General features: G+C 37.0%; 1 protein-coding gene across 1 annotated transcript in view; it reads left to right on the top strand.

The window, feature by feature from the left end:
* The window catches only part of NSUN6 (NOP2/Sun RNA methyltransferase 6), a 39065-nt gene that overhangs the window by 22538 nt on the left and 3714 nt on the right, over nucleotides 1–12813 (top strand). Inside the window, exons 7-9 of the mRNA XM_043965129.1 lie at nucleotides 1129–1248; nucleotides 5480–5618; nucleotides 9711–9859. Coding sequence (XP_043821064.1) covers nucleotides 1129–1248; nucleotides 5480–5618; nucleotides 9711–9859 — 408 coding nt within the window. The remainder of the gene's footprint in view (nucleotides 1–1128; nucleotides 1249–5479; nucleotides 5619–9710; nucleotides 9860–12813) is intronic.

The following is a 12813-nucleotide window of genomic DNA, read 5'->3' as shown; positions in this document are numbered from 1 at the left end:
GAATCGGGAATAATAATACTTGTATTACCTATTTTAAAAGGTGGTTGTAAAGAATAAATGAAAAAAAAATGAAAAAAAAAAAGAATAAATGAGATGATATGGTAAGTACCACATGTACCTGAGAGTCCTATGTAAATGTCATACCACTATAATTAATAGTAGCTGTAGTAGTAATTATTCTAGTCTTCTATAATAGATAGCTTGCCATTTTAGATTTTGTTTTCATTTTTAGGGGGAAAACTGCTTTCTTTCCAGGTAATACCAGAAGCATTAAATAATATTTCACATGTTTCCTTCCTTTAATATTGTTTTAAAAATATTGAAAAACATTGGTGGAGAAAGATTATTAGTAAATGTTGCAAAATTGCAAATGTCAAACTTGGCCTCAAAGAAGAGCTATGTGAAGACATTACCATACTTATTGAAGATGTGGGAGGTCCACAAATGTGGCACATGGCATATATTTTCAGACTTTTTCAATTTTTGCTTGGTTTTGCTAATATTGGTCTTTTTGTTCTTTTTTCTTCTTAGATATTGTTTCTTTATATGTGATGGTTTTCCAGGAAAAGGAGAGATACTGGGAGAAATTCTGCTGTAAAAAAAAAAAATCAATAGAATTTATTTTAAAACAAAGAAAAATCACGGGAGATAGGCTGGTCTTTAAATACATCTTTGCAATGAATTCAGATGTAGAAAAAGACAAAATTGTGGTACAGATTTACTTTTTGTGATAACACCCATTTTTGAAAGCCCTGGAATGTCCAACAGTACACAAAGGGAATCACTTTAAATTCTAGATAATGCAAATTGGTCACTTAGCTAGAATTTGTTATACAAGTGTATTAGAGAATTTACTTTCAAGTGTTAGTCATTAACTTTACTTGGTATTCAGTGATGGCCATTGGTGATGATAGTTTGGTGAGGGAAATTTTGTGGGGAGAGAAAAAATTGCTTGTATTTCTTCTCTTTGTTAGGACTAAGGTGTTAGATGAAGATACCTGGTATTTGTGATAGAGAAAATCTGTTTGTATGCATTTTTAATATGATGGCATTTAAATCGTTTAAGTGGTAATTATAATTCATTAAAAATTATTTAGAAGAGTTATTTCCTTATTTTGCTGTCTTTAGAATTTGCCTTCTGCAGTGGTAAGCCATGTTTTGAATCCTCAGCCAGGAGAGAAGATTCTGGATATGTGTGCAGCCCCTGGAGGCAAAACAACCCACATTGCAGCATTAATGCATGATCGGGTGAGGAGGTTATATATTTAAATGAGGAAGATTTTGTCTTAAATTACCTGTGAGGTATCTTCTGTCTTCTGACTATGAGGATGAATTCATTTATTTTCATAGTTAAAATGACAAACTTGAAAGTAGTCATAAAATAGTGAGGATACACACAGTTCTGCAGAAACCTTAAGTAGTTCTGTCTGTTGTGAAAACATGGAGTAAATGTATATCATTGCAAATTATGTTTTTTCTTCATTTCCTCGGGGCATACTAACCTTTTTCTCCATTGTTAGGGGCTGATAGGTGGGCTGTATCAGGGTGATAGCATTGAGATTAGAGAAGAGGTAAGTGAGGCAAGAGATGCTGCAGGGGTGCAGTTGACAAGAGCTGTGCCTAGCTATGAGATGTGAGGGGCATTGTTGACATATGCAGCTAACCCAGACAGAAATAGTAAAACCAAAAGGAGCAGGTTTAGGGATAAGGATAATGAATGCTGTTTTGGACATTGGTGGTGGGATATCTATGCAAAGATGTCCCCCAAGAGCCACTGGAGATCTAGATCCAAGTTCAAGAGAGACATCTTGCTTCTGGTCCTAACTTGCTACCAACATAGCTACCACTTCTGTTCAGGCCCTCATCTACTAGCTTATTGGCGGCATCAAACAAATTGGTCTCCCTGCCTCATTTCTCATTACTCCAGTTCATCCTACACACTGCTGCCAAAGTAATTTTCCTCAAGCATAGATCTGACCATGTAACTGATTCCTATAATCCGTCAACTCTAGTGGCTTCCAGTTGCTTCTAGAATATAAACTTCTCCGTTTAGCTTTTAAAGCCATACAAAACCTTGTCCCAACCTAACTTTATAGCTTTATTGGTCATTACTCCTTCTCTCACACTCCCCAGTCTAGCCAGACTGCTCTTCACTCTTGGTCCTGGCTGTCCTGGCCATCCTCCATGCTTGGGATGAGCTCATCTTTATCTCAGCTTCCTAAAGGGCTTCTTTTCCTTTAAGATGCAGCTCAGGCGCCATCTTCTGCATAGTCTTTCTTCATCTCTCCTACTGCTAATGCCCTCCTTCCCAAAGGCCTTGTAGTAACTATTCTGTGCGTAGAAACTTTATATTTATGCTGTATGTTTGTATATGTAGTGGTCTTCCCATTAGAATATAAATTTATTGGGAGTAAAGATTCTTTTATTCTTTGCTCTTGTATCCCTAGTGCTTGGAACATAAGTACTTGTTGATTGATTGAGATGTAGATATTATATAATCTCAACTGGGATCTGACTACTGCACTCCAATATTTTTATTTTTCTCTGATTGACAGTTATGCTTCCCACAAGATTCCTATACCAACTCTTCCCTCTCCCTTTCAGAAGAAGCTTATGCCTTCAGTTTTACTGAGATAATTAAGGTCATCCCTCTTCTCTCCATTCTATATCTAAAAACATTCCCTGTTCTATCAAGCCATCTTTCTTGATAGCAATTATCCTCCCCTGAAAAATGCAAGAGTAAAGAGACCTCATTCTCTGAGTCATATTCTATTTTGCATTGGCTAAGATAGTTATAAATTTTTTTCTGGTCATTTGTGACCAGATTATTACTTGACCAGATAAGTGACATTCAGGAAAACAAAATATTATATTAGAAAAATGAAATTCTAGAAGGGGCACGTAACATAATCCACTGATTTGCAGGTTCATTATTAGTATTTTCACAGTCCATTTATCTAGAATTTTATTCAATTTTTTTCTGAACAAGTAAAATATCATGTCAGATCATCTATTATAAAGAATTGCATTTGTAGCCAGTCCCACTAAATTACCTCAAGAAAGAGATCTTATGAATGGAAAAGTGAATATCTGTAGTGTAATTCCTTGGGGATTGAGTAATCCTGTTTCAGTAAACAGTTAATGTGAAGTGCCAGGGGAACTGATTTTATGTGTGTCTTGCTTTATGCTGTACTGATATTTTATTAACATTTGTGTTTAATTTAAGCCCTATTTTAAGCACATTCACAGTTCACTACTTAAGGTGGACCATTTTGAAAAGTGAATAATATCCTCTTGCATTTATGGATTGGTGTATATCAGCCTTATTTAAATAAAAGTGTATTTTTCATGGTTCCTTAATTTTTCTTTTGTAATTTATCATTATCAAAATTTATCTTTTAATTGTTGACTTTGTATTTTGTGTTATAAACAGGACAGTGTATTAAAGATGGATAGAGACAACCTAGAAAAAAAATTAAAATCTAATCCCAAATGTCATCCAAGGTGACATTGTTCTGACTTTATATGTATCAGCAGTTTTTGGTCAAGTGAAAGAAAAAGGCATTTTGGTTAAAAGTTTAAAAGAAAATTAGATAAAGTAAAGAAAATTTAACCATGTCCTCTCCAACCCATTCCAATTTCTTAAATCTTTCTTTGTCAGGACATTATTCTTTATTATTACTTTATATCTTTTGTACTTCATCTTAAACTCATTTTCTTCATTCCTATTCTTAGTTATCATCTATATTATTGTTTCTCATATATTTTAAGACTATTAAACCAAACAAGATATTCCCAGACTTCATCAAAAGTATTATTCTTTAACCCTTTGTCTTTTAAACCTAGTCCAAGTTCTCCATATCCCCCTGAAATGTGGACTATGCTTCAGTAAGAATATGAAAAATGCTAAATAAAATAGCAATGTCTTTGATATTTCAAAAGATCTCTGCTATCATTTGAGTACTCTTTGGGAGAGGCAATTGAAGCTGTTACAGTTAATTAGCATATTTTCTATCCCATTGATGCAGGAGTAAGAATTATAAAAGCAAGGTAATAAATTTAAAAGGTCAGATCTGCTTCACATAGTACATCACTCATTATATCCCATTTACTTAATACTTCAAAGTTTCATGATTTCGGGGCAGCTAGATGGCGCAGTGGATAGAGCACTGGCCCTGGAGTCAGGAGTACCTGAGTTCAAATCCGGCCTCAGACACTTAATACTTAATAGCTGTGTGACCCTGGGCAAGCCACTTAACCCCAACTGCCTCACTAAAAAACAAACAAACAAACAAACAAACACACAAACAAAAAGTTTCATGATTTCATTAGTGTGGGTACTTTTCACTTCATCTACAAACTTCTTGAGAGTGGCAGCCATGGCATATTGCTTAGAGTGTTGGACTTGGAAGTAAGGAAAAGCTTAGTTTAATTCTCATGTCAAACACTTATTACCTGTGTGATCCTGGTAAAGTCATCTCTAAAATAAGTAGGTTAGACTTGACCTCTAAGGTTCCCTTTAGCCAGACTCTAGAATCCTATATTCTTGTGAAGAGCCACTCTATAATGATCAAGGTTGGCCTTTGTACAATAGACATTAAGTGATAAAACTCACTACTGTCATCTCCTGTTAAACTTTTTCTTGGGTCAACATGTACTCATTACTATATATAGCTGTACAAACCATACATATTTGTTCATGCTATAATATTATTTGTAAAGTGCTTAATAATGGATTTCTAGAACTTTCTTTTAGGTAATAGAGTTTTTTTTTTGGCTTGGTGGTTTTTCTTTCTTTCTGATTTTAGCTATAACAATTCCCATAGTTATATCTTGGAAAAAAGGTGTGCATGTATATGTTGTATATGTGTATATATAACACATAGATTAAGGAAATTACCTAGCCAAGGTAAGGATTGATTTAAAAAGTAAAACGAATGAGCATCCAGTGCAAGTATATTGTAGGGTTAAGGGCAATAAGAACTGAATGGTGAGTTTTATTTTTCAAAAATTCAGTAGGGTACATTGTCATCCAACAAGGTAATGATTGTTCTATTCTGTTTTGGAAGATATGTTTCATTTAAAGTTCCTTTTGGCATTTTGCAAATACTATTATTATGTTTCTTTTGAGCTTAGATTAAAAGTAGCTTGGCATTGTGTTTACTTTTCCATTTTTATTCAGATTAAGGGAATTTTTTCTTAAAATCAAGCTTTCAAGTCAGCTAAAAAAAATAAAGTGTACCCTGTTGGCAAAAGCATGTTTTATAAAAGAAAAGCACTAAAATGTGTGGTTATTCATATGTTTAAGTACCTTTCCTTACTATAATAGTTTATGTGAAATGTATGCATTTGTTTAATGAATTTGTTCTTACAATTAGTATGGAGAGAGAGAGACTATATTTTCTTAGGGATTGTCACATCTTGTTAAAAGTTTTAATGACTACATTGGATTTATTTCTCTTTTTAAAAATTTCTGTAGGGTGAATTAATAGCACTGGACAAAATACCCAACAAAGTAGAAAGAGTAAAGCAAAATGCTGCATTATTTCAATTGAGCTGCATCAAGGCCTTTTGCTATAATGGAACAAAGGCCCTTGGGAAGGTAGAGGATGGACAAGGTAAGGTTTTTTATTTAAAAAAAAACCCACAGGATTTTAGAGATAAATGCTAACCAAATTTGTGTCATTTGTGTTAAAACCAAATTAGAGGGGCAGCTAGGTGGTGCAGTGGATAAAGCACTGGCACTGGATTCAGGAGTACCTGAGTTCAAATCTGGCCTCAGACACTTAACACTTACTAGCTGTGTGACCCTGGGCAAGTCACTTAACCCTCATTGCCCTAAAAAGAAAAAAAAAAGTTAAAAAAAATAAATTAAAAAAAAAAACCAAGTTAGCATTCATAACTCTGAAACCTTGATAATGAAAACAGCATGTTAGCACAGTGGGTATATTTTAATTTCTTTTCTCATTTCTTCATTATCTCTTGTTCAGTAACATACACTTGAACCCTACAGACCCTCTATCTCTAAGAGGCATTCATTTTAATCTATATTTAAGCTTTTTGTTTGTTTGTTTTAAGATCTCAACTGCTCAGCTCCTTTTCACTTATTTTTCTAAGTTCTTATGTGTTTTGCCTTAAGATGACTTTTTTTGGGGGGGGGGGGCCGGCGAGACAATGAGGGTTAAGTGACTTGCCCAGGGTCACACAGCCAGTAAGTATCAAATATCTGAAGCCAGATTTGAACTCCGGTCCTCCTGAGTCTAGGGCAGGTGCTTTATCCACTGCACTACCTAGCTGCCCTAGATGACATTTTTAATGTGATGACCACTGTATCTGTTTTTAAAGATTATGGTAAATTAGTATAATACTCTATGGCATTGATGGAAAAATTTTGTTTTGAGAATCTTTATGGATTTTTTCATCTTTCATTTGTTTGTTTTCCTTCCAGTTTCATCCTTCAGTAGTCTGGGGATATTTTGACTTAATTGGGTCTGCCATCAAACTTTAACCCTGTTTTTATTTCTCTTCAAGCTGCTTTGTGATACTCTTGCCCTATCCTATCTGTAAAATTTTTATGAATGACTTTATATTTTAAACTGGTGGTGTTCTTGGCTGTCCTATTTCTAGGTTTGTCAGGGGAATTAATCATGTGCTAGTTAAGATTAACCAGTAATAAGCTCATGTCCAAATATAGGTCATCTAGCTCAACTAGATCATGTGTGTTGGAAGAATGAGCTAGTCTCTTCTCTTGTCACCTCTCAAGGTGCACATCCTTGAGGGTTCTTATTTTGGCCATTTTCTCTTTTTTGAAAATACTCGTTGGTGATCTCATGTGATTCCTTACCTTCATTTGTCACCTCTGTGTAGATGACTTTCAAGTCTATACCTGCACATCAGCCTTTTCCTAGGCTTCCATTCCTGTGCTGATTGCCCACTGGCTTTTGCCATTTGACCAGTTCGTTGGCCCCTCAAATTCAGCATGCCCAGTACTAATGTCCTTATCCCCCACAACCCAGTATATCCCTGGACCTCCCACATCCCATCAATGGCTTCCCTTTACCCACTGTCACTGCACTTACCTCAGTGCAGCCGTCAGCTCAGGTGCAGCTCCCCAGGTCGTCTTTGTGCTGCCTGCCAGTCTAGCCCTTTGCCAAGCTGAATCATCTGGTTGATCTCTAACCATCAGCTGCTTCTCATGATCGCCCAAATAGAGTGAATGAACTTGGCATTCCGGAGCCTTTGTCTTCTGCACATAAATTCCTGTTCTAGCCTTTTTTCACACTACAGTTTTTCTCACTCACACACGCACATACTCACACACGTACATCAGATGAACTTTTCTTCGTTTCTGATTTTTGACCTTTCTTGCATTCTTCTTGTGCCTCATCTCACACCACGGGTTTTCCCTCCCAAAACTTCTAATATCAATTTCTAGATATTCACCTTGCTTTTCTCACTATCCCTTCTATTAGTTATTTGCATTCATTCCTTTTCTGGCCTATTACTAAGTAAACTACTTTTGAGAAGAGTACGGGTTGGACTGACTTTGTATCCTCAGGAGTTAGTGCAGTGCCTTGCATATGGCAGAGTCTTATAAATGTTAGTTAATGAAGAAGAGGATGGGTGAGGATGAGAAAAGGTATTTTGAGTTTAAGAGTATAGAAGTGTAAAGGAGTTAACGTCAGATGCTTTTGAGGCAACAAGACTGCATAGTGGATTCAGCCTTGAGCTTGGAGTTAGAAAGACCTGAGTTTAAATCCTGTCTCAGACCTTAAAGCTATGTGGCCTTGAACAAGTGACTTAGCCTCTTTAGGTCCCAATTTTCTTATCAATAAAATGAGGGGATTGGACTTGATGGCTCTCCTAGCTCTAAATCTATGAGCCTAAGGGTGGTGAGGGAAGGAAAAGGGAATACACATTTAGATAGTACCTACTATGGTACAGGCACTGTGCTAAAGGCTTTACAATTATTATCTCATATGATCCTCACAAGAACCCCAACAGCTAGTTAAGTGATGTTATGACCTCCATTTTACAGATAAGGAAACCGAGGCAGGCTGAGGTTGAGGTACTTGCCCAGGTTCACACCACTAGTAAAATGTCTCAGCCTGAATTTGAACTCGGGCCTTCCTCACTCCAGGCTCCATGATCTCCGTCCAGGACATTTGGCAGCTGGATTACAACTCTGCTAGATAAGTAAGCAGAGAAGCCTTCCTGTGTGAATGTGTTAGGTTAGCAGTGTGAAGAGCATGGAGGGACACACTTCCTCTTCCTTCTTCCAGTGATGGACCTGACAGAAATTAAAAATGGTTCAGCATCTGACATATCGCTGTAGGTTGTCCTGCAATACAGATTCTAACAAAACAAGGCTGTCACGAACCCCAGGTAACAGAATTGTTTACCTTTATACTAAGAAAGTTGGAAAAGCACCAAAATCAGCCTGTGGTGTGTGCCCAGGAAGACTTCGAGGTGTTTTTGCAGTGAGACCTAAAGTTCTTATAAGGCTATCAAAGACCAAAAAGCTTATGTGTGTAAATGTGTCCATGATGGATCAAGCGTGCTTTCCTGATTGAGGAGCAGAAAACTGTTGTGAAGGTGTTGAAGGCACAGGCATAGAGTCAAAAAAGTAAATAAAGGGGATATTTTTTTTTTAATAATAAAGAAAATTAAAACATGAAAAAAAAGAACATGGAAAAGGTTTGGAACAATCACTGTGACAAATGTGTGAAGTGGAGATAAAGATGAACATTTCTGAGCAGCACTGAAGGGCCCGGTGACTCCCCAACAGCCTGTGTCTGTCATGGCCCCAGGCAGCCTGGCTGTGTGGCTTTCTTTCAAGTGAGTATGAGCAAGGGATGCTTGATAGAGCTTTAAGGTTTGCCAGGTACATTATGTGTATTTTCTTGTTGGAGCCTCACAACATTCCTTTGAGGAGATACGCGATTATCTTCATTTTAGAGATGAAGAAAGTGAGACTGATGCAGAAGTTGAGTGACTTGCCTGACTTCCTGAAAGTCAGAAAGGTAGGAGGAAAGGGGTTCTTATGCAAGGACAGTGACTGTGTGGTCTGGATCCTCTAGTGAAACAAGCTAAACTCTGAGGGAATCAGTGCCTGAGAGAACATGGGGTCCTCTAGGGATCAGAGATCAAAAGGAAAGTGAGCGATTTGGAGCTAGGGGAGCTAAGTAGGTATAGTCTGAATAGAGAAGTTCCATTTAGCCCTTAATGGTAAAGTCAGTTCCAGGTGAAGACAGGACATGGCCCTTTCATTGTATGATTGGAATAAAAGTCATCAAAGCTGAGGGCTAGGACCACATCCTCAGAAACAGTTTCCTTGGGGTCTTTCGGCCTTGGTTTGTGCCACACCGGATCTAGAGTTGCACTGGAGTTGTTCTACACTTGGATTTATAGTTGCTTGCTGGAATCGGGCTACAAGGCATCATTTTCCTAGACCTTCATATGACATTAAATTGTAATCAGCACACACCCCAACTACTATTACAGTTTCAGTTTTTAAAGGTAAGTATTCAAAATTAAATCTGCGTTAACTTTTTGGGTGGGATGAAAAGCTTTCTGTGTTATTTTTATTCTTTTTTTGGCCTCTTATTACTAAATGACTTTTCTGATACTTTTAATATTTCAAAATTCATTGGCATCCATTCCAGATTTGTTAGGGTAAGTTCCAAACACACTCATAATTCCAATTACAGGAGGACCACCGTTCTCACCTGAGTCCTTTGATCGAATTCTTCTTGATGCCCCCTGCAGTGGGATGGGACAGAGACCGAACATGGCTTATACTTGGACTCTAAAGGAAGTGACATCTTATCAACCATTACAAAGGAAACTTTTTACTGTGGTAAGTATTAATCATTCAGCTTCATTTGACTGGTTTTACATTTCAAAGAGGCACGTTATAAAAGGACCTAGTATAGGTCCTTGTACTTTGTTCCTCTAAATGTTGAGTAAACCTTAAAATTATACAGATAGTTATTGTTATATCAGTGACACCTACAAAAAATGTTATACATTCAACTTCAGCCTAATGGAAAATATGCTTTCACTATAAAAATGACCCTTGCATTGGTGAACAGAAACATATCATTTATACCTTTTAACTCTTATCCAGGAATAATAAACAGATTCTGGGATATAATACTCAGCTTCAATTACCTGCTTTTATAGCTTCTTCTCAGTCCTTTAAAATTGAATATGACTAATACTTTGTGGTGAATTCATTGGTCCCCATGAAATTTCTCTCTTCTCATGGATATGTACGAAGGCCAGATTAGTAATAGAAATAAGAAAATTTTCTTTTTCTGCCTTTTTCCCCAGAGAGTTTTTTGTTCAGCTTTCCACAGGCTTTCCTTCTTCCTCAAGGGTCTTAGTGGATGGATCATTTATCTAGTTTTCAATTAAAGATTGAATAGAATATAGCTTAGAACCAGAAAGTTGCAAAAAGCTATGAGCAACGAGGAAAGTATTACCACAAAGCTTTTCTTAGATGAGGTATGGTGCTATCTTCAGGACTTCATGAAGTTTGTTGTCATTGACTTAAAAGATTGGTGATTTCTTAGTTACATAAGAGAATAGAGAAAGAGGAGTTAAACAGTGAAAGAGAAGACAAAACAACTATAAAAGCATGACATTCAGGAGCCATTTGTCATAAGGATAAATAGTTCTCCCTGAGTTAGACTTATATCAGTATCTGATGGGCTTGAGTCATCCGGAAAAGTGTACACAACAGAGTCACTATCTGTACTCTGTTTAATAAGGCAGGGAAGGTAATCCTTTAGAGAAACTTTTTATTCATTCAATTTCCTATACAGCTCCTGTGCCCTAAAGGGTATCATCCATTTATCTTTCTTTTTCTTTTCTTTTCTTTTCTTTTTTTTTTTGGCTTGTTGCTTTTGTTTTTTTGCTTTGTTCTTGTTAATCCAGATAACTCAAAAATAACTACTTCTGTTACTTGTGTTTTCTCCCCTTTTATCTTTTCTATTCTCCATTTTGAAGAGAAATTTAAGAAAAATATTTTTCTTGTATAATCCTCTTTCTTGTCTCCACATCTTCCACACCTCTCCCCCTTGTTTGACTTTGAAATGGCAACCACTCTTCTCTAGAAAGGTTTATTTAAATACAATACATTTTGTCTTTAGGAAGATAAATTATTATAGTGAAGAACACGAAGATGACTGCCACTATGAAAGAGGACAGAGTTGATCTCTTTTTTATTATATCTTCTCAGCTGTTTATTTGTCTTGGTTTGAGTTCGCTGTGTACCCTATGGATTGAGATGAGGTTATAGCATCTTCCCCAGTACCAAAGATTCTTCAAACCTTAAATGGGAAAGGAAAGGACATCTTAAAATATAAACACGGTTCACACTCATTTGCAAATCATTGTTGGAGTCCTGTCTTTCCATCATTTCTGGAGCTGCTGAAAGCAATCTTTTGTTGAAAGTGGCACTTTTTAGGTACTAGAGGAATTGCTGAAGGAAGGAATTGTGGTTTGGGAAATCTGTATTCCAAGTGATATTGCCAACAGTCAGTTCCGTCACTGCTTAATAAATGGGGGTAAGAGTTTCAGACTAATGAAGCTTGCCAAGAGTACTAACAGACAAGAACCTAAATAATCCATATCAGACAGCTTATATTTTCCAATCATTTGATTTTCTACTCATTCTTGCTATGTCATGGAAACATTGATTTGTTTGATCTGTTATAATTTTCAAGCAGTTTGTTTCTTGGGTTAAGTTTACCACTTTTTTTTCTAAACGATTTTTTTTCCAGTTCTTTTTGTGGAGTTTTTATTTCATTTTTGATATCTTGCTTCATTTTTTTCTAGGTGTTCTTGCAGTCCCTGTAGAAAGGCTGTTTTTCCTGTAGTTCTGTGCTTTTGGGTTGTTAGAGTGACTGTCTCCTTCTTTGGAGGATCTTTAGATTTGCAATAATTTTTCGTGCTGGTCAGTGTTTTCCTTTGATTTATTCTTTTCCATCTTAAGTTCCTCTTTATGCCAGGTCAGGCTACCCAATGATATATTTTGGGGAAGGGTGATCAGTCTTATGTGGTCTAACTCTGGATCACATGGGTTCCTGTACTAACTTTTCCTTCCCCCACTGTATCTTTGAACTTGAACATAGAGCACTGGATCTTCAGAGCTTTCTCTGGCAGGCATCTCAGGACAAGGTTTGAGGGACCCAAGAATCCCTGGGTCTGACGTTCCCCATACTAAGTGCTTCTGCTGCATGCTGGCCACTGCCTAGTACTTCTGTGGTCTTCTCGGCGGGGCGGGAATGGGGGGTTCTGATTGCTCGAGAAAGCTCTCTGTTCTTAACTGCCTCTGAAGTCCTAGTCTTGCAGGCTTTATAGGTCCCTTGTTTTCTCTAGTTGTACTGGGACTGCTGGGAGGGGGGACACTTTCTTACTGCCCGTGGGTTTCTCACTGATCTTTTGTGTAGCTCCATGGTAGAAGTTACTTAATGGAGTGTCTCATTGGATTTCTTGATCACCATTTGGTTTGGTATGAACTTGAGGGTTTTGCTGTTGTTGGTTGGACTGCCCCCTTCTCAGGTGTCCTGTAGGAACTGGGAACTTAGATACTTGAATAGAAATTTATCTCCCCCCAGCTGGGTTAGTGAAAGTGCTTTGTAGAAAATCATTCTGGTAAATATGCTGATTATTTTAGAATATCTTCAGGTAGAAAACAGTCTGCTTTAAACGTGTGAGCTTTGGGGTGGGGGCAGGGTAGGGATGAGGAGAGAGATTGAGATTGGGCTCTAATACTAGTCAAGTTAAAAAAAGGCTGGCTGCTGC

Source organism: Dromiciops gliroides, chromosome 5 (assembly GCF_019393635.1).
Source record: "Dromiciops gliroides isolate mDroGli1 chromosome 5, mDroGli1.pri, whole genome shotgun sequence".
NCBI lineage: Eukaryota > Metazoa > Chordata > Mammalia > Microbiotheria > Microbiotheriidae > Dromiciops > Dromiciops gliroides.
This window is presented reverse-complemented; position numbering and strand designations above follow the sequence as displayed.